Here is a 22,063-nt window from a genome sequence, read left to right as displayed (position 1 = left end):
AAATCAGTCATAGTAACAGAAATATGAGAGCTCCATGAAATACAATTTCACCAGACACCAAGCAATGCCTGAATACAAAATTACTGTTTATTGCTTGCTAAAAGAAATACAGTCCATGCCACAATATGCTGCTGATGGATTTTGAAATCACAGGTTACCTTTTTCCTAAGCATAGTTCTTCACTATAAAACTAGAGATTTACTTTTGATATTGCACAAGCAGAAATTACTTAAAATTGGTTTCTCATGTGGTATTTCCTAGGTTGTCCCCATGGCACAACCACATATTACAGACTGTTAGTGCTGTCACCAGTGCAATCTCTCTGCAGCAAAATTAACGCTTTCATCTGCTAAATTAGTCTATTGCTATAAACACTATGTCTCCCTATACAGTTCTCTCCTCACTAGTTGGCCCAAGAAATTTTGCAAGAGCTTTCACACAGCTCCAATCTGTGCCTTTCATAAATTGTCACAAAACCCTATTTGCACTCTTCACCATTTTCTACACACTGTCACTCTCTTCATGTCTAAGCTGGCCATTCCATGTTTCCTTCTCCCTTCCTCTTATTTTGCCACTCTTCAAGAAGTAGACTGCCATATGTGAGAAGACATAGGGTCAGAAGAAGGATTTGTAAACAGCCCAGCTTGTGTGCAGCACTCTGTATCTCGGCATACGTTGGGGAATACTACCAATTTCGCATCAGAACACGACAATAACAACTGTCAGTAAGTGTTGCAAATAATACAATATCTGGTAAGAGAAAGTTACCGAAGATTTGTGAGCAAAAACTGAAGCTTTCTTGGCTTTCTAGCAGAACAGAAGTGCCTCTGCATTAGTAGAGTAAAGATGTGCTGAGATAGGAATAAATAAGGTATGGAATACCTAAAGGCCAAATTTTGAGATGTAGTATTACATCTGTCTCCTTTTGACAACAATCAGAAATGGAGATGGCTCAGCACATCACAGGATATTTCAAACACAGACCTGGCAGTAGCACTGTTAGATTTTAATGTTATTTTACATCAAGAAATGCATCTGCAATTAATTTAACTTTAGTCATCGTGTATAATCAACACAGGATTATAAAGACAGACTATTGGTTGTGTGCTCTTCTGTGTTTGCACAGAATTGCTGTGTAATTCACATGTGCACACAGTTCAAGTCAAATTATAATATTATGTTTACATTTTTAACATAATATATCTTCCCAAAGTTACTTCAACATGCAGAAATTTTCAAACTGCGACGCAAAAAACATTTTTGAAAGCCCAGAATAATAATGTACTATTTAGATTTCCAGAGGAAACCATCTTGTTTACAGAGTTTTGCAAAACTGAGGAAACTTCAAGACTTGTCAATTTTAACATTAACATGAACTTCACAAATACTGTTCAAAACCTTCTTCTCGGGCAACAGAAAATTGCCAGTATTTTAACATAAATCACAGTCTCCACAATATCTCTAGAAAAAGATCTGGGAAGAAACACTTGTCATAGCATATTTAGTGTCCTTCACCCAAATTCAGATGCATGTTGGAGTACTCATATACAACTTCATAGCATCACTCAGTTCTCTGTGATAATGCTCAGTCTCCCATAGCAAAATTACATAAATGTCAGTGCGGGGAAAAAAATCCCCAAACCATAAATACTTTATAATTTTGTATTTTTAAAATAAAATCCAACTATTATTTAGAACTTTGATAGCATATTCCCATGCTTTCAGATTAATCATAGAATCATAGTTGCATATCATTTGTATTTATGTACACCCAAAAGCCACTCTATGATTGCATTACCACAAAAAAACTAAACAGACAAGGCATAGCAGTCTAGGTATTATAAACCTAAATACCTAATTTTCAATATTTTAACTTTTGTATTTCATAAAATCCATTTTATGGATGTTCACAAGACCAACGTGAATTTTTGTGTCAGTATTTAGAGAGATCATGGGAAATTTCACTTTGCTACAGATAAAATTAATACACAGCCTCAATGAATTCGCTACACACAAGGCCTTTTTCTTATTTTGCATCAGATGGGAAAAAAGACAATAGCATCTATAAATACTTATGAAAATAGATATAGATGAAGTCAGCAGTAATTTCCTGGCACAAAATAAAAGCAAAATTCAATGTCATTTTAAAGATAAATGTGCATTTTTCATACCAATTAATAATGCTATAAATCCCTCTGCACTGGATTGCAAATAACTTCAGCTGAATAAAATTGCATGACATGGGATTTACTTATTCTCTATGTTCACAGAAACAACTTGTTCTCTGACAGCACTCATTCTTGGCAATTTATTGCAGCTGTCAGCAGCCCATTTGTTCAGATTAGTGCTATGCATAAAGGTGTAACAGTCATGAGGATTTATTAACTGATTATCGTAAAGGTGACAGTCAGAATTGCCTTCAAAAACATAAATGATAAGAAAGCTAAATAATTACATGACGATTAAAATCACCTTCATTTAAATCTTAGTATTACCAACATGAACTTACTGCAGTACGTTTTTAATCACAGGAGCATATTGAGTCAATATAGAACATAAATTATTTTCTCACAGCAAAAACATGTGAATGTTAAATATACTCACACTGAAAAATATATATACATACACATATATTTCTACTTCTCACATGAAGCAATGACTAATGTCACTTATGCGAGTCTATATATGTCCTTAAATGCAAGAAGGCGGCCCATGTGGCTTTAGCTCCTGGTGCTTTCCATAAAAAGAACTTCAAGACCTCATATTTTTGGTCCTGGAATGTTGATTGTTTTTTTAAAAAAAACTATATTCAGAAGGATGGCAGAATTTATCTCCTGTAAAATGCATCTCAGTTCTGGTCAAGAACAGTGTTTTCTCATACAAATCAGCACATGATTGGAAATATATTTTCCTTAAAGCTCTTGTATGAGGTCTTTTCCCAGGCTTTTGAAATACTGAAATAAACACTGAATGGGTTCTAGGGTTTGGGTTTTTTTAGAATACTCTAAGATGGAAGTTCACAAGGTACTACAACCTTTAAACTTTCATGGAGAATGCACACAATTGAAATTTAAATGTATAAACACAAAATGCTCCAAGTTAAGAATGGAAATCAACCAGTCAGCATTTCATTTCAGACACTGCCATACTGAACATGCCTGGGCATCAAGATGAAGACAGAGCTTTACGCTACTTCTGTGACAGACGTCTCCTTTTGCTTTTCTGAGCTAGGATGCCATGCTGTCACTCACCCTCCTAACACCTTCCTCCCTCCCATAAGGAAGATCTTTGTCCCTCTTACAGGGGGAGCTTACAAGCTACCCCTTCCACTTTCATCTTCGCCACTCCAAAACCAGAATCTCACTTCCATGTCCTCAGCCTTCTCAAACATCTTTCCTGCATTTTCCTCCCCTCAGAAATGGATTGCAAGCCCAAGTCCTTACAAGTATAATGATATACACAAGGCCCACAGAAGCCTACATCTCTGATTTCCCACTTCTTTTATTTCACAAAAGTGCAGCTGAGACATGGTATCATTCCAGGAGAGTTTACAGCATTCTGGTTTGGAATAGAATTTTCAAGTAACTGAGCTCAGCACAGAAAAAACCACAGGTTTTCTGTGCTATTTTCCAGGAAGATCCTGGAACTTTTCCCTTCTACCTTCTACCTGGGAAACCTTTTCTAAGTTTGGCCAGTTCTTCAGTCTAGTGTGCCTTCTCCCTAGCTGTATTTTGGCCAGGCAGGACATCTTCAACAAACAGTTGTTTTCATTTGCATTTAATATAAATATTTTTATATAGTATTATGGCTGCTGCTTGCACATTATTCAAGCAAGCAGAAAGATCACAGCAAGATGAAATGGATTACCCTCCATTCTTGAGCAATGGTAGAATGCTACCAGGAAGTCTTTTGTTTCCCTCCCACAGCCTCATTATCACTTCTCCTAGAACCTGAATCATAATATCCAACTTATTATGTGTATCTTGAAAGCCATAGAGCCTTAGTCATGGAGCACGACTCAGTCGTGCTTTTAAAAATTAATATACGCTTACCATAACACACACACAGAACAAGTCTGTAGTGTGTGCACCAAAGCATTTCCAGCTTTTAGGGACAGCCTTGAAAGGAGAAACTGGGGAAGAGAGGTCAGCATTAAGTGGAGCTGTCAGGTGGGTGATTTTTATCTGCAGTGACTGGAAAAGAGTATCAGGGAGGGGGAATATTAAGACCTATTTTCGTATTCAGAATGAGCTCGACAAATGACAGTTTTTCATGGAAATCTCCATGGAGAAGAATTTTTCTGCAGGTTGCATTACCAGAGATAAGGTACCAACAGAAGGTGAAATGAGAGTGTCTGCAAGGACAGACTGAAGAGGGATTATGTGTACACTGACAGAGGGGTCACAAAAATCAAGAGCAGCAAGATTTCAGCAAGTGGTGCTTGGATGATGACGCTCTGAAAAATCACTCATGAAAACTTCGAATCTCACCAGCTTTTCAAAAGAAGGTTAAAATTAAGAAGAAAACTAGAATAACTTCCCAAGGTATAAAACACGTTGACACAGGACTAAATTAGTATATAACTTCAGAAGAATATTTATTGTTATCATGTATGCCAACTGAAATAAAACAAGGGAAGAAATAAAATTTAAACTTCAAATAATCACTCCATCCATTTGGTTTCATCATATAAAACAAAGTCCTAATGTGCATGCTTTTGAAAAGTGTTTTTGTCAATTTTAAAGCTGTTTGCTTGCTACAGACTCTGTATATAATCTGAGTTCGAACAATTTACAGTAGGAAATAAACACAGAATATTATTAAACAGATCTAATTTGATAAAGAAAGCCATTATCCAAAATGGAACGAGAGGGAGGAAAAGGTCAGTAGATACATTGCCACATTGACAACAAAAGTACATGGCTTGGTCTGTGGGATTTCCATTCCTGATTTTACCTAACAGAAAAAAATTGATTTTGCTAGTTAATAGTATCAATGTCCTAGTGAAAGCACATCCAATAAAAACAATCAAAATATATAGGATTAATAATTATTAATTATTAATGCTATTATTATGTCTGCATGGATATCAAGGAAACTATGAAGTGAACAAATATCTGAGCTTTCCAAATAGCACCTACTTTGTAGTAGCTATAAGCACAAGACAGTTTTTTTCTCTATTAGCTAACAATTAATGATACCTCTTATTCTGTAAAATGGAGCATAGCCATACAAATATAAGCTATTTCTTGAACTCCCAGACAGATTCACTTTTCCTGAATATGAATTAGGTGAATGATTCTTTGTCTCAAAATATGTGAGTAGTCCTTCAACTCTATTTTCATTCACTAAAGAGACTGGTACATTAATTTGGTCTTACACATCAAGTCAAAACAGTTGTTTCTCCTCCAAGGTGGATGTTGCTGTATAGAACCTCCTGCACCTTGGTAACTGCTCTAAACAGGATTTTTATTTTTGAAAAACCTCAGTCTATCAATTGGTAAAAGCTGCCACCTACTGGTCAATTAAAATTACATTACATCATCAATGTAAAGAATTACATCAACGCAGCAAACTATGCTGGAACATTGCAGAAATCCTCACTGAACTTAAAAAAAAAAACCAAACGAGAAACCAAAAACATATGGTCATAAGAAACAGTTTCAATGGCAAGGCTCATTTTAATCATCCTCTCTCACGGACCTCTCTCTTCCCCATGGACCAAGAAGGCTAGAATTGCACAAACCTGCCAATGAAATCATCCCTTTTGCCAACATCTTTGTCCCAGACGGTAATATCAATAATTCCACCTCGTTCTTCATAGAGATGAAAGTCAAACTGCTCCCTCCACTGAGGATTCAAAGTTTTTGGAACAATCTGAAAGGAAAACAAAAAGAAAGTCATATTACATCGTGCAAGCATACACTTTCTTAAATTGTAAATTTGATCATTAGAATCTGTTCAGGAAGCTTTTCCTGTCTGCAGTATCAGTGTCTCAAGCAGTGAGAATTAAAAAATTATAATGAGGAAAGACTACTAGCCAGTTCTCTCATGCCTCTCTGATGCAATAGCAATCTCCAAAATCCTGCAACCTCTCACCTTCAAAAGCCTCCTGAACAAAGGATTTGCCCTGGGAATGGAGCCATTTCTCAGTAGAAAAATTATGTCCTCTGTGAAGTTACAGTTAGCTATAAAGTTACGTTTCTGAGCCCAAAGGTAAACAAACCACCTGCAATGACACATAGATGGTGACTGTAAGTACTTGAACAAACGATTGTATCATGTCCTTTTTTCCCAGATGCAATAATATTGGGATAAACATGATACTATGGTTTACTTTATATGGAATAAAATAAGTTCACTTCCAAAAGTGTATTTTACTTCCTTTCCTTTGAAACTCTGATGAAACTAGCTTTCTTAATCATTTTCAGTCCAGTTACTTTTTGCTTCAATAGATTTCAGTCCATATATTTCTGACCACACTGTGAAGAACAGAAAGCTTTCAAAATTTTCTACCATAATGCAAAAGCAGTGTTCACAGTAGTCATACCACTCCTGAACAAGAACAGAAACCCCCTAATATCTTCCCTATTTAGCTAATACTACTTCCCACAACCACCAGTTCTACTGGCTTGAAAAAAAAGGAAAATTCAAAGAGGATTATGAAAATTTTTAATTCACAACAGCATGAAATTTGCTTTCTTCTAACTTCAGATTAAGAGGCCCTAATGCAGGCTCAGAGCTCTGCAAATATGACAAGTAAGTGTTCCTGCTCTTTTCCTCAATTTACCCTTCATCTGGCTGCAAAAACCACAGTGACTGTCATGGCCATCAAGACAGGAAGGTCATGTGCACCATCGGCAGTCCCAGCACCTTCTCTAAACAGCAATTTTCAAAACAGTAGGGACCAGGAGAAAGAAAAAGTAATAGCAACAAAGCCAAGCAACTCTTCACAATATTTATCTCCTAGATCAATCCTCTCTTACCTGTGAAGCTCAAACACAAAGAAAACTTTAATGAAACTCGTTGTTAAGGACAGAAAGAGGAAAGTCAGATTATAAGCATGATGTGGTTTGAGGATAAGACAATGTAAATGGTCCAAGAGGCACCTAGCATCAAGCCAGGAAGAACTTGTCAGAATCAATCTGCATCTCTTTCCTGCCATGAATGACCCCTAACAGTAAATAAATCCAACATAGTCAGTATGGAATATTAGGTGTGTCCCTCTTCAAACCCACTTTTTTTCAGTGCTACATTTTTTCCCATGTAGTACTACTTTTGTTTATAATGAAACAAAAAGAAACATCTAAATAGACCTGTAGGTGCTCTGACAGGTAATTATTACAACAATAAATCTCCATCACTACTGAAAGTCATACAAAAATACCAAAGAGGAACGAAGCATTTAAAAAAATTTTTGGTCACAGCTAAGATTACCTTGCTCTTGTACTTCTGATGCCCCAAACGAAACTTCACGTAAGGATCACTGAGCCCATTTGCATCCATCGCCTTAAGTTCACGACCTTCTATTAAGGTAACACTAACTATCCCCCTCCATAACTGAGACTTTCTGTGCAGGTCTGAGAGACGTAAGCTCTGGGTCTGAAACTTTATGGAAAAAAAACCATAGAATTAGTTAATACAATTCCAAAACTTTCCCCTGCTTTTTAATGTTCTCATGTTCTCTTTCATGTAACTATGAATGTAAAACAACCACCTTAATCCATTTGAAGCTATTTGACAGTATGTATGTAAACTATATTGCAAAAAATTACTTGGAGAGTAATAAAATAGTGACAATTATGTTGGTAATGTCATATGCTGCTTTTGCAGAAGCAAATAGAACAAATGCTGCTCAAGGAAGTGTTCATTAAAAAAAAGGATGTTTTTTCTGCTTCACTTCTCCCTCTGCTGATAGAATAAAAATAAATGTTAGAAAGTCTCTTCTGTTAGTATCATTCAATCACATGATTGAATGAACTTGAACAAACTCTACGTTTATAAACATAAAACCCCAGTGAGAATATGAAACTTCCCTTAGAATAACATAATATAAACCCACCATGAGAAACATGGATCAAGGAAAAATAATTCAATAAACTCCTCTATCTCTGCCTCTGAATGTGGTATTCTCAGAAACATGAATTAAGTACTAGCACATGTTCAAGAGTTTAAAAACAACAGAACCTCTGTTCAGAACTGTGCAGAAACTTGTGAAACCTCAGACATTGATTTTGGGGGTTAAAATAATATTCACACACACCAACCAGGCAGCTATAGCTTTTGTCAATGAACCCTACTGGGGGTTTGAGAGCAGGAGGGAACAAACTTGAGTAACTTAAGATCATTTCCAGTTTGCTCTGAGCTACAGTGGGTACAAGGTACCAGAACTGGGGAATCACCTTTGCACTCCTGAGGCAGGCAAATGTATCTTCAGTGCATCTGAGAAGCAACGTTGGTAAAGGCTCTCCCTTCTATTCTGAAACTTATTCATTCAAGGCTACCTTATCTATAATCAGAATAGTAGATAGCTAAACAATATTCAAACTTGCGAATTATTTTCTCTAGGAATTAAAATAAACGTCTGCATGCATACTCTGCTGTAACAGTATCAAATATATGCATTTTCTTTATTATACATTGTAGTTCGAGCAACAAAGGCTTTGTGGGCTCATCAGCCCTCTATACATGCAGGTCTTGCGTGCCTGGTTTCATCCCTCACAGACCTCCAGTATCTCTGTAAGAGGATTTCAGTGCAGATTTGGTTTGAGTCTTTTAGAGGGTAAATACGGCTGGATGGGTACAGCTATGCAGCTGCCCAGGACAAGAGTTTTACTTTATTACCCAGAGGCAATGATAGAAATTAGACTGGATTATAATCACACTCACCCAGCCTCCAGAGAGAAAAGACGTGAGAACTGTGGCCACTGGGCTTGGAGCAAATCTGATTAACATACTCTTTGCAGTATTTCAGGTATTTTATTGGCATGCATTTGTGTTTTCTAATGGTTAGTCATTCCAAGTAGTATGGTGATTCCCAAAATATTTCACTATATTTATTAAAGGTTTGTCTTCCTTAAGAGAAGGACTTGACTGCAGAGAAACTTCTCACAAACTTACTGTTTCTACAAAGGCAAACAAGGAATTGTGTGTGGAATAATCTTTAACTTAACCTGCAACATGGAGCACCAGTGGGACATCAGAAAGCAGACACGCTACAAAAATTAGGGCAGAATTGGGAAAATCAGTAGACAGAAGATATTTAATTTACAACCTGGGAGCATTATATAAACTTCAAGCTTTTCTTCAGCACAAATACACCTCTTGTTGAGGGCATACTGTCAACATTGCCAAGGACTTGACTTGTAAAGAAGTGGTAGATTTCTTCTTCTTGTTCCACTTTCTTAGAAGGCTTAGAGCAAAAGAAAGACTGGATAATAAATAACCAACATTGACTATGCCCTGAACACATGGTGACGAGAGATACAGAAAGAAGAAAAGACCGGACATGCTTAGGAAGATATTTTATACTGGGATATAAGCAGTGGTTGAGACTTCTTTTCAAAGAATATACAGTTCTTGGGAGTGTTTTAAGAGCTGAATGGGAATCCATATGACTTCCAGGATACTACCATGGAAAATAAGCTTGAGTTTGCATTTACAGCTCTTTTGAAGTAAATCTTAAGCATAACTGCATAGCTCTCTACTTCATTACCAGTGAGACAGTGAAAAATTTAGAGAGTATACTTGATCTAAATTCCATATTTTCAGCAGCTCTTACAATAATTTGCTGCAGTAGAGCATCTGCCCCCTTATAAAGCAAGGTCATTTTTTATGACCAGTCAGGAGTTTCATCAGTGGGGGTAATTTCCATACAAGGTGGCAAGGTGAGATCTAGATGACCAAGAGCTGGGTGTAGGATGACATAAGGGAGTTTACAAGAGTCATGCAGGAGGCCTGAGAACAAGCATTCACATGCTGCCAGAGGAAGCCCTCCCAGGACAGAGCCACATCTCGCAGTTAGTGACAATCACAGCTTTATGCTGAGCCCAGTGGCTTGTTGACTGACAGTGAAGCTCCAGAGACTTTGTCTCGCCACGCTGGAAGAAAAGCAGCTGGCTGCTAAGAAGAGGTATTGATCGGTTGTGGCTGTTTCTTCCTCTAGGTAGGGAATGTGGACCACAGTAGTGCTCTTTCCTGTCTTTACTGGTAACACAGAAAAACATGGAAAGCAAACGGGAGAGGTACTGGAAGAGTCAGGGTACAGCTCGCTGGAGCTAAAGCTGTTGCAATTTCCTGGACGTGAAAGGTATAGGCTATGTGGCCTTCTCCAGCAAGAATAACTTCCAGCTGGCACTTTTCTTGTTTCTAAGCAAGACTGAAGGGAATCCAACACACTTTTCTTCTAGTCAAAGCCACACTTGCTCTCAGAAATTACAGATAATTTACTGACATAACCTCTTTTTTCATATAATGGTTATTGTAGGAAAAAAGCCAAAAAAGAATGTTCAGATTTCAACTCAAATTTGACAAAAAGCTAATAGACGAAAAAATGAGAAAGTAAGACTGATTTCACATTTTAAAGTTCTTCCCTTATGAGTGCATGAGAGACAGGCACGTTTCCAGGTACATTTTTAGGTATCTAAGAAACCTCTAAAACCCAGCCCACAGTGAGTTACAAATTCAGAAGGAAAACCATGAGAATAAAACAAATAAATGAGCATGTATCTTTCTCAAGACTCATTCTGAGGAAACCTGTTTCCCTCAAAAAGCATGTAGTGAGTATTACAGCCTGGATTCACTCTTGTGCCACAAACAGAAAAAAAAAAAAAAAGAAGAAACAACACAGCTTTTAATTTCTCTGTAAACAGGTGGGAAGTTACAAACTTTGTATATAATGCCACAATCTGGAAAGAAGCAAGATCAAGGTCTCAGTCCACAACCGTCATTAATGTGGGACTATTATTTACATTATTCACATTTTTGTGCAGGATACAGCCATGGTGACTCCCACCTGACATGTTCTAAACCCACCAAAGAGACGGGTGGTGGGAAAGTTGCAGCCTGCATGCAGTGAAGTTTTCTCTCTCTCTCTTTTTCCAAAAGAAAATTTAAATTCGACTTCACGGCAAAGGATGCTCAAACTGCCTGTGAAAGAAAAACCCACGTATTTTCATATCCACACACTGCTTTAATGCTTAACAAACAGCATGCAAACCCAGCATTTTCTTATGGGGTAAACACAGCTTTTATTTCTGTTCCACCTATTCTGTCTAAATGTGATGTAGGGGGTGGACCAGGGGCATCAACAGGAAAGAATCTTCTGACGGAACTGTACCCTCTGCTAGATGTGATTAATAGAGCTAGCCAAATGTCAGAGCTGGAAGATGATCTAATAAACATGACTTAATATTCTGCATGCATTCAGGTATTTTGGGACAACATTACAGGATGGGAAACCAACCAGGCTTAGTCAGAATCTGGGCATTGATACCAGGATAATCAATACCACATTGTTGATGAGCTATTGTTACTTTTGTAAAAAGAAGAGACGCATTTTGTGGGTACTTCTGAAAATCCCCTCATATATTTGTTTATCTTTGGATAACTAACTGTCCTTTAGTCCATATAGAGTTGGAGAAACCCCAAACATTGTCCTCTCCCAGCCTGACCTCTTTTCTTCATTGATCAGCCCTCATGCCCTGCAAAGGCATGTGCTTGTGCAAACAGACTCTGCTTTTATTAAATCTCCTCCTTATACACACCCCCTAGGACACATTGCTCCTCTGAGTCCTGGAACACAATAGACAGAAATAGAACAGCCTACCACAAACTTCTTAAACTTTTTAGAAAGCAGATCAATAATGAAGCTATATGTCCTGCAGAGGCACCTCCATCCAAAAAAATAACTTTGGTTTGGAAGCTTAAAATAAAATATCAATCAAGAAATTAGTGAAAAAATATAGAAAAGAACAATACTTCTCTCCATCACTTAACAAAGCACAGATGTAAAAACACAGCAAGGTGAATCACAGTGTTGCAAATTATTGCTGTAAATTCAAGTAAACAGAATTCCTCTCCCCCAGTTTCTAGGATGCTCACACAGCTTGGATAAACAATGTAAAATAAAGATTGAGAATGTCAGTAGATACAGCTGCTAGTTCCATGTTAAAAATGATGGAAAAAATCAAGGGACAGTCATATGCATTTACAATGCTTTTCCTGTATTAGAAACAACACAAAATACGACACCTTGTAGAAATCATCAACATACAGACACTGAGCTACAAAAATGCCTTCAATGGGATCATGGTGATTCCTTCTTATTTTTTGCTCATTGTAACTAAGAAAGTTTTCTAAATGCACTGCTACCGATAATTACTGCAATAAGAAAGAATGCTTTCCTTAACTTTTTATCAGCTAAATTTTACATTTTAGGCTATTTTAATTCTAGGTGAAGCTAATATAAGTTTCTATGGTTGAGAAATTCACACTGCCCTACACCCTGAGAGTTTCACCTGCCATGTTAAATCTGGTTTATGAAGTTTGAGCTAACAACTCGATACTGCCACTTTAGAGCAATGCTGTCATGACACTACAATATTTGTAATAAGAGGTCATACTTTTCCAGTGTTTCACATATTTTTGTGGGTTTGAAATTGAAAAATTTGGCCTTCTACTTAAGTGCACTTGCCGGATGCAACTCAGGTGTAGTATGATGCAGACTGTGGCACTCAGAATGCCTTCAATTTTCTGGAACAGGGCGAAAACATTTATACAGGACAACAGTGCGCAGAAGAAGTTTTCAGAGAGGCTGTTCCAGTATAGTCCTAATGTCTCCGTTCTTTCTCCCAGTAATTCCCCTTGGAAACTGTGGCTGCAATATCTGAAAGTCAACTGGTCTCGTGATGATCCTGTTATTGTCTGGAATAACCAATGTCACCACAGTCCTAAAGCTGACATGGCCATGATACACAAAAAGACAGTGGCAACCAATACTTGATGGAAACTCCCCATGCTTTTGGGGATGTAGGCATGAAACCCCCATGACAAAATGCTACTCTGCTGTTTTTGTTCTTAGCTGGATCAGCTGTTATCACTCACATACAATTAATGTAAATTTAAGCCTCACCAAATATTTGCATAATTTTTATAATTAGATGTCTACCAAGCAGGCATATCTATTCTGACTGTTTTTTACTTCTATTCCATTATTTAGTAGCTTTCCTTCAAACACTATTTACAGCTGCTAAACTGACATCTAGAACCTCATGGCTTACAAAAACAAGTGTATTTTCTCAGTCTTAAAAGATTCTTCACAAAAACTCAAATGCAATAATTCCACCATGTATTCTGAAAGTCCAGAGAGTTTTAGCTCAAAGATTGAAATATTGAACCAGCTGTAAATTCTTTCAATTAAGAAATATCATACAACTCTATACTTATGTTTGTGTTTGCAATATTTATAACTTGATTTGCTATTTCCAGTTGTCATGGGTTAGCAAAACATAGTCTCGGAAGTGACATTCCCGCAAAGGAGTGCTTACAGCTGCTCTATACCTGATAGAACCTATCAGCTGGCCAGTTTGAATAGGGACAATTCTTTAAGCCACTTGAAGTTGTGACCGCCTCTGTGATCCACACTTAAGAATAGACAAACCTCGGGCAGAGCTCTCTCTCGTTTCTGGTGCTGGGACAGGTGGCTGCGGGCCCTGTGTGGGGACTAGCGGGCGCGGCCAGGTCCTGCTGGCTCCATCCTGGAGCCGATGGGCCCTGTTCCACCTGCAGAACCCCCCCAGCCCTGCTGTGCGCTCGGCTCTCCCCCCTCTCCACTGCAATAAGCCACATTCCAGCTGCAAGGCCTAGGTGAGATTAACCCTTTTATTGCTGTGAAGAGCTGAAAACCTGAGGGAAGAGAAAGAGGAGATGCTTAAAGCTGAATTCTGTTGTGAAGCTATGATATATCAGAGTATCCCGTTGTAATTTCATGAAGATATGGGGGGTGGAGTGTTCAACTCGTAAGCAAAAGCACCTGCGCTGAGATAGGCAGATGCTGACGCAGCTGTAATTTCATGAGAAGTTTGAACAGGGAGAGATGGAGCAGATGAGGACTTTTACTCCAAATGGGAAAGGAGAAAACCTCAGTTCCTAGAGATGGACCAGATGAGGACTTTTGCTCCAAATGGGAAAGGAGAAAACCTCAGTTCCTAGAGATGCTCCCAGAGATAGTCCTAAAGATGAAAATGAGGAAGACCCTTGCTCCCAGGGAAGGAGAAGGGCCTCTGTTCTTAGAGATGAAAAGCTCCCAGAGATGGGTGAAGAGAACTTTTGTTTCTGAACGGCTCAACCTTAAAATGGTACCCCAAAAACCTTCAAGAGTGGACCCTCGAAAGCAGTTGTGGGAAAAGCTGCAAGTCGGGGGAAGGGACTCACATGGGAGCAGAGAGACTCCTCTTCCTAAATGGACTGAACAATATTTGGAAGTGGGCGGCTGTCTCGTTGTGATACTGTTTTCATAGCATGGGCAAGAAGAGACTTCTCTTTCTAAATGGACTGAACAAGGTTATTATGGAAGTGATAAACAGACTGAACATCTCAAGGGTTGTCTTTTTACATTGTCAGTGGGAGAAGGGAGGAAGGTGGGGGGAGGCGAAGAGTTCTGAAAGTGTGGTATGATTTCTTTTTTCTTCTTTTAGGTCTGTTAATAAACTTCTTTATAGTCTTTCAAGTCTGCTTTGCATTTCTCCTAATTCTTATCTCACAGAAGATAAACAGTAATGAATATTTTGGACCAAACCACTACACCAATTTTGTCTTCTCAAGAGGCATCTCATTCTAGTGGAAAAGCATTTTGTTTCAATTTTAAAACAGAAAAAATGCTTTTGATATTAGGAAAATGCAAATCAGGAGCCACAGAAACTAAGTATTTTGAGTTGGACATAAAATCACCAGTTACTAAAGCCATAGGTTTTGGCACCTTTGTTTGTGCAACTAGAACACACACACTTTTAGAAAAGCTTCTAAATGAAATTTTAAAAACAGTCAGTAGTTTGGACCTGAAAGCCATTCATTTATCAATTCATTCCTGTTTAAATTGTTTGTAAGTCCTATTTTTCAGTTTAAAAGTATGTGCAGAAGCTTCTAAAGCTGAATTAAATACAGTCACCTAAATGCAAAGTAAAAACACTTAAATTCACTTGCTTTAGGCAGTAAATACTGCCCAATTGCAACTAATCAGAAGTAGCTTCTCAGTTGTGACTGAGGAGTCCCATGCAAATCTCACAGAGTTCAACAAGGCAAGGTACAATGGTCACGGCTAAGGCAAGCACAGATTCAGGCTGGGCAGAGAATAGATTGAAAGCAGCCCTGAGGAGAAGGTCTTGGGGGGTGTTGGTGGGTAAGCAGTTCAACATGACCTTCTCATATCTTGCTGCAGCCCAGGACACAGATCACCTTCTGGGCTGCATCGAGAGAAGTGTGGCCAGCAGGTCAAAGGAGGTGATTCTCCTCCTCTACTGTATTCTACTCTGCTGTGACCCCAGCTGAAGTACTGCATCCAGCTCTGAGAGTCTCAATGTAAGGACACAGACCTATTGCAGTAGGTCCAGAGGCGGCCACAGAGATGCTCAGAGGGTTGCAGTACCTGTCCTCTGAGGACAGACTGTGAGAGTTGAGGTTGTTCAGTGTGAAGAAGAGAAGCATCTGGAGTGACCATAGAGCCCTTTCCAGGGGCTAAAGAGAGCTGTAGAGACTTTTGACAAGGGGATGGAGTGACAGGACAAAGGGGGATGGCTTCAAACTGACAGAAGGTAGCTTGAGGCTGGGTATTAGGAAGAAATTCTTGACTGTGATGGTGGTAAGGCACTGGAATGGGTTGTGCAGAAGAGCTGTGGATGCCCCATCCCTGGAAATGTTCAAGGCCATATTGGCTTGGGCTCTAAGCAATCTGGTCTAATCGGAGATGTCCCTGCAGCAGGGTTGAACTAGATGGTCTTCAAGGTCCCTTCCAACCCAAACCACACTATGATTCTATGACTTTGGGATGACAGTGCATTTTTAATCTTAGTTTATACACAACCTGTTGCAAAACATACTAATTTATCTTCATTTCTGGTAAGAATGGGCATTTGGTTCTAACTGATCAATGTCACTCTGAAACAGTTCATCACATATTAATAGTATAAATCAAAGACTATCATTATATTTTAGTACTTTCTAGTGGTATCAGTTCTAAACTTACCATTGATGGTACGAAACAGAAGAGAAGAGAGAAGAGAGGGTACAAGAGAAGAAAAAGTGACATTATCTTTTCCTACAGATTTTACTGGAATGATGTTACTTGAGAGAGCATAGCAGATAAATCTTACATATATTTTTCCCTTAATATGTTGGCTAAAAACACTAAACCACTTGTTTAATTAGTTTGTCCTTCAATTAAACCATTTTAAAAGTTTTCCTGATGTTTCCTTAATGGGTCATTAATGTAAGAAGTTTAACATGGGGTCTGATCATGTCCAAACTCAATTTAATAGTAGCCTCTTGTTCAGAAGAAAACAATTTTCTGTGAAATGGATGTTTCTGACAGAGCTCTCTCTCAGTATGCTTTGGCTAAATGGTATTTCCCTCATTGAAATAGCTTAGTTTAAATAGTTATAGTCACATAGGAAAACATGAGCTAGACACACAGTTCATGAACACAAGCAATGCCATAGTGGTCTGCACTGCCACATGTTAATTTCAAGCTATGTTACAAAAAAGGTAGGCTTCAAAGGCAAACTTTTAAAAGTGAAGAACAGTGCCATGTAAAAACAAATTCATTTATTAGAGGTGTACATAAAGTCTCTAGAGAGATACAAAATTAGGTTTAGGAAATTTTATAATGGTATCTTTAAAAAATCCTAATATTCTGCTTTTTCCTCAGCTCTCAGAAGCATAAAACAAACACTTCTTGAAGAAAAACGACCACACAAAGGGCACTATTACCTAATAAGGTTACACACCTATTTTTAGACACTTTTTTTCAATCTGCAAATGAAATGAGTCTTATTTAATACTGATTACCCTGCACCGCAGAGAACAGCAAGTCTTTTGAACAAATGCTTTGTAAACAGAAGATTTTTTAATTTGTTTTGCTGACTGCAGATCAAAGATTTGGAATACTGGAGCAGACCCACAAGGCAAACTATCTCCTGTGTTTTAACTGACATACCTCTGTATATAAATCATAAACACAGCAATGCATGTAAGATATTGTACATGCATTATACCTCTAGGTTAAATTATTACTTTAGCTAAGATAACCATAGAAAAAATGCAATGTTTAAACTATACATTCACTTTTTGCAAAATATTCTGGTATTTCAGTTTGAAAAAATGCCAACTACTGAATGAAATATTATCAAGTGAATGTAACAAAGCAGAACAGGGATAAATAACTCACTGTGAGCTTTAACGACTTCCCAACCTTCATGCTGCGCCCTTCACTCAGCATTACTGAAGCTTGCAGTTTTGTCAGTTTGCAATAGGGACAAACTGTTACCCAATACAGTCAGCACATCAAGAGTTAACACATCACGTTCATGATGCAAACCAGTTCTACCATCCAACATTCTCACAGCTCTTCCTTATCTCTTCAGTTTGAGCATCTTAGATATTACAGGAAGTTACATGAACCACATGGGAATCAAATTACTACATATCATCACTTCACCAAGTATCGTTGCTTCTTAAATTTCACGAAGGAAAAAGATTGAGTACTGTCCTGCATCCCAGAAGCATACTGTGTGAAAAACCCATCCATAACCCAAAAATTATGAACACTGCTCTCTTCTATTTTTTAAGGTTAAAAATACAAATAGGTCTAAAAAAGTGCAAATATTTGTCAAGTGAGCGCCATAAACAACGTTTATTAATAACCTCCTATTTAAAGTTGTGTATCAATATTCTGGAAGAGTACATAAAATAAGTGAATCACCCCACATCGCTTTTTTTTTTTTCTCATTTTAACATCTTCACATGGTAACTTATATCTACCTCACTAGCCAAGTCTCTGAGAAATTTTAAATTCACTTCCTTTAGGCAGTAAAGACACTCTTTTTAACAATACAGAGAGAAAAAAAAGCCGTAAAAATTGGTTGTATTCCACTACACTCAAACTCTCAGTCTTTCCCTCATGGAAAAGAGCATACAATGCTCCTTTTTTATCACTTCCATAACTCCTAAGAGGGGAAAAACTTGAAGAGCTCTAAAGAGCTCTATGAAGTCGAGACCACTGTGCTCTTTGTAAAGCCTTGCTAGGACTGTCACCTGTGCACCAAGCAGTGATAGGGGAAATTTGTCTTCAAGAAGCTTCCCTGTGAAAACTTTGCACACAAAAATTCTAATCAGTAAGAGAAGTAAGTAATAGGAAAATGAAAGATACTCACGAATTCTTTGTTCACATTAACAAAGCAAATTGTTTACGCTTGAAAAACTAAAGGTTTTAGAAAAGGAATCAGGACATGTTGGCCACTTACAAGAAGTTACTAGATGACTTCAAGATAGGTTAAAGTGCTGTAACAAAGTTGAAAGGTTTTATGATTATATTAAAAACTGAACTGTACCATGATGTTTATTTGATGAAACAAAAACCACTGTCATTAAAACACATTTTGAAGGACAATAAATCCTGTGCCAGAAGTTTTCAGTCCTATATGGCATGCTTGGCAACATATCATAGTTGTTCTAAAAAAAAACCAAACACAAAAACAACGCCAAAAGCTAGAAGACCACATGTTAAAAGTTACAAAGTTACCTTACTTGATCTTTTCCAACTCTTCCTCATTAGCATTGTCTGAAAATAAAATAGAATATTTTAATGACCTTTCCTCTGCAACACAGAAAAGGAGGCCAACAGTCTCAAACAGGGCAATTCACATCTAACCACCACTACAATTGAAGCAGCAACATGTACACTCCAGCAACAGATACACAAGACTGAAATAAATCCAGACAAGTAGAAGCCCTGTCCTCACACAGACATAATTTTCTGGGTGGTATGAGTGTCTCATATCTGGAGACAATGCATTATGTAAACTTGTAAGAAAGAAAAGACAGAAAAGACAGAAAGAATTAGATTAAAAAATGAAAATAAATGAATATGCCATTACTGATAGTGATTGTAATTCTGACTGATACTGAAAAGTAGGCTTTTTTTAATATTAAAGGACTCCAATCTTTTGGAATACTAATGTTTTACTTACAGGTGTAGCCACAAAAGGGAAAACCTGCAGGAGACTCCTCTGACAACCAGAATCTATTACAAAATTCTTAAGGTTATCACTGCTCATTCATTTCACAGCAGTAAAAATAGTTCTTTGGTTTGATAATTACATACACAAGATAGAAAAAGAAAGTTGCGTCTTCACTCTTTTATAAAACCAAATCTCAGTTGCCTGTCCCATTACCTAAATAATCTGTAAAACCTTGGTACTGCTAGACACCATCCTCCAACATGCTGGAAGGCAAAGTATCCAAGACAGATTTTTAATCATTAAATAAAAGAGACATTCTGGTCAAGTAGGCTGTGGAAGGTTTATCTGTGAGCACGACTCTTGCTTAAAATAATTCTGTGGAAATGCAAAGAAATTAGTTTATACATCTTAGCAAGATTTAGCAGTCTGTTATTGACACTGAGCAGGAATAAATCAAAGGCCATTAATTTCTATTGCAACTTTTGTCATGAAAAACAAACATTTTTTTTTTTTTATTAACTATTTTAAAAACACATTCTTTTTCAGATAATAGAAATTAATTTTGAAATGAAAATATTTTCCTTGCTAAGAAATTAAATTATATTTTGAGGAAAAAATTAAAATGAGAGAAAATGTGGAGAGGTTTTATTTTTGAAATATCCAGAAATTTTTCAAATAGACATAGTTTTTGTGAAAAGAAAAATAACTAGCTGCTGAGGAAACTTTAACTTGCTATGGACAATTAAATCCTAAGGGCTCTGCTGTAAGTTAATAATAATTGTAGCACTGTAGCTTTGGAAAATATACAGAGATACTACATGTTTTATAAAGCTGGAGAACGCCATTTGACTCATTTTTCTATGAGAGGCATATAAGGATTAAACAGCTTGAGGCCCACAGCAGGCCCTGAAGAAAATCTGAGTTCCTGGGTCCTGTCCAACACAGAAGAGCTCCTCCTTTCCTTGTCATTTCTGAATCCTACATAGTTATAGATCAGAGTACAAACTCATCTTCACTGGGCTTCAGACAAGGCTGTGAGCAAGAAGAGAATATGGCTTGTCAGCTCAATTAACTATATATAGGTTTAGGTTTGATACTAGGAGGAAATTCTTCACCATGGGAGTGGTGAGGCATTAGAATTTGTCACCCAGGGAAGTTGTGGCTGCCCCATTCCTGCAAGTGTTCCAGGCCAGATTGGATGGAGCCCTAGTGGAAGAGGCTAGAACTAGATGATCTTTAAGGTCCCTTCCAAACAAAACCACTCTATAATTCTTTCCACTCTGAAGAGTTCAGTTTGAGTAGTAGCTACAGAAAGGTATGACCACCCTTGCTGAGTGCATTGGCATCATTAGCAGCTACAGCAGCATAGGCTGAAGCCATAACAACCATCCTTAGAAGCCAATAAAATAAACATATAGTATACAGCAGGTCAGGATGGATCATCTACATGGAACTTTTCCATCTGAAAATATTCCATGCCCTGAGTCGATCTCTTGGGTTTTTCTCGATGATGTTATTGGCCCTCTGGCAAATAAATACATAAATAAATAAATAAACAAATAAATACTAATAATGCATGATATGATTTAAGACAGCAAGCAAACTGACAGCACATTAATGTTAATACTTCCATATGAAGCAAAAAAACCTAAGCATCATTTGGGATAGATTATTTTAGGAAAAAAACAATGCCTTGAACTTTAAATAACAATATCCAAGTAGAACTCATATGTTTCCTTTTTTTCCATTTTCTTTGTTAGGTTGCTAGCAGTGATGAACAGCTGTCCCCAGTCTCTGCTGGTCCCAAGGCAACACCTCTTATCAAGCTACCAACTTTGTCATCTCCTGTAGCCAAAAACTGCCTGTTAAGACCCAGGTAGGGAAGAGCTGCTGTAGTGAAGACATGGGTGACATGCAGCTCCGAAGAACTTGCTTACTGCAGGTTTACCAGTGGTGGAATCTATGTACTGAATGCTGATGGAAAAAGAGTCAGAAAAACTCACATGCATTGTGGCGCCCATGATGACAACACCAAACAGAATCTGCAGGAAGCCTGGACACATGCACAAAAATCACGAACATCACACTAGCACACACAGCACCACACGTATCCAAAAGGTAATAAACACTGTCAGAATTAAAGTACAAGACAAACTTTGTTGGAGCAGGTCTAAGAAAAAAATCAAGTAATTGGTATTTTTGACTTCTTTCAAACTGCTCACCAAAAGGAAAAATTAATGAAAAACACCGAAAGTACATCATAACCACATTATTTTTAATTAATAGATTTAAAATTAACAAATCTTTAGAGCTCACAGGTTTTAACATTTTTATATACACATACTTCTCTCATACTTATTTATTTTACATCTTTTTAGTTTACACTGGTTACCTAAGCTATCTATCCTCCCAAAGCAATAAAATTAAAATGCTGCATTAATGTAAAGGACAAGTACTGCTAAACAGAATAAAGCAAATACAAATTAATTGTTGGAACTAGTGCTACCACAACTTACTGCATTAGGCAGGAAATAAATTAAACTTTTCTCAAATACTAAAAACTTTCTAATTTTTGTGGTCATATAAAAATAATTCATTAATAAATTTTGATTCACAATTTATGATTGTTCATAAATCACAACAAATTGATTGCCTTCACATGTCAAAAATCGAAAGAACAGGACTTCTAATATCTATAGATATGCTATGCTTTTATTCACGTACATAGTTTTAATGAGACAATACAAGATTTTTACTTTAAATGTTCACATTTTTATGTCTTTAGGACAAGCACCAGGCAGCAAATGGCAAAGATGCAGACAAGATTTTCT

General features: G+C 37.4%; 1 protein-coding gene across 9 annotated transcripts in view; it reads right to left on the bottom strand.

The window, feature by feature from the left end:
• The window catches only part of MCTP1 (multiple C2 and transmembrane domain containing 1), a 236,581-nt gene that overhangs the window by 139,289 nt on the left and 75,229 nt on the right, over window positions 1–22,063 (bottom strand). For 8 of the 9 annotated variants that reach the window (XM_032096447.1, XM_032096449.1, XM_032096450.1 and 5 more), the window contains exons 6-8: window positions 18,794–18,832; window positions 7,438–7,608; window positions 5,747–5,877 (exon numbers count right to left, since the gene is read on the bottom strand). In XM_032096447.1, the coding sequence (XP_031952338.1) occupies window positions 5,747–5,877; window positions 7,438–7,608; window positions 18,794–18,832 (341 nt within the window). The remainder of the gene's footprint in view (window positions 1–5,746; window positions 5,878–7,437; window positions 7,609–18,793; window positions 18,833–22,063) is intronic. The other variant, XM_032096443.1, reaches the window with a different exon arrangement.

The sequence above is a fragment of the Corvus moneduloides genome, chromosome Z, assembly GCF_009650955.1.
Source record: "Corvus moneduloides isolate bCorMon1 chromosome Z, bCorMon1.pri, whole genome shotgun sequence".
Lineage (NCBI taxonomy): Eukaryota > Metazoa > Chordata > Aves > Passeriformes > Corvidae > Corvus > Corvus moneduloides.
The sequence above is the reverse complement of the archived record's forward strand: the minus strand, read 5'-3'. Positions and strand labels throughout refer to the sequence as shown.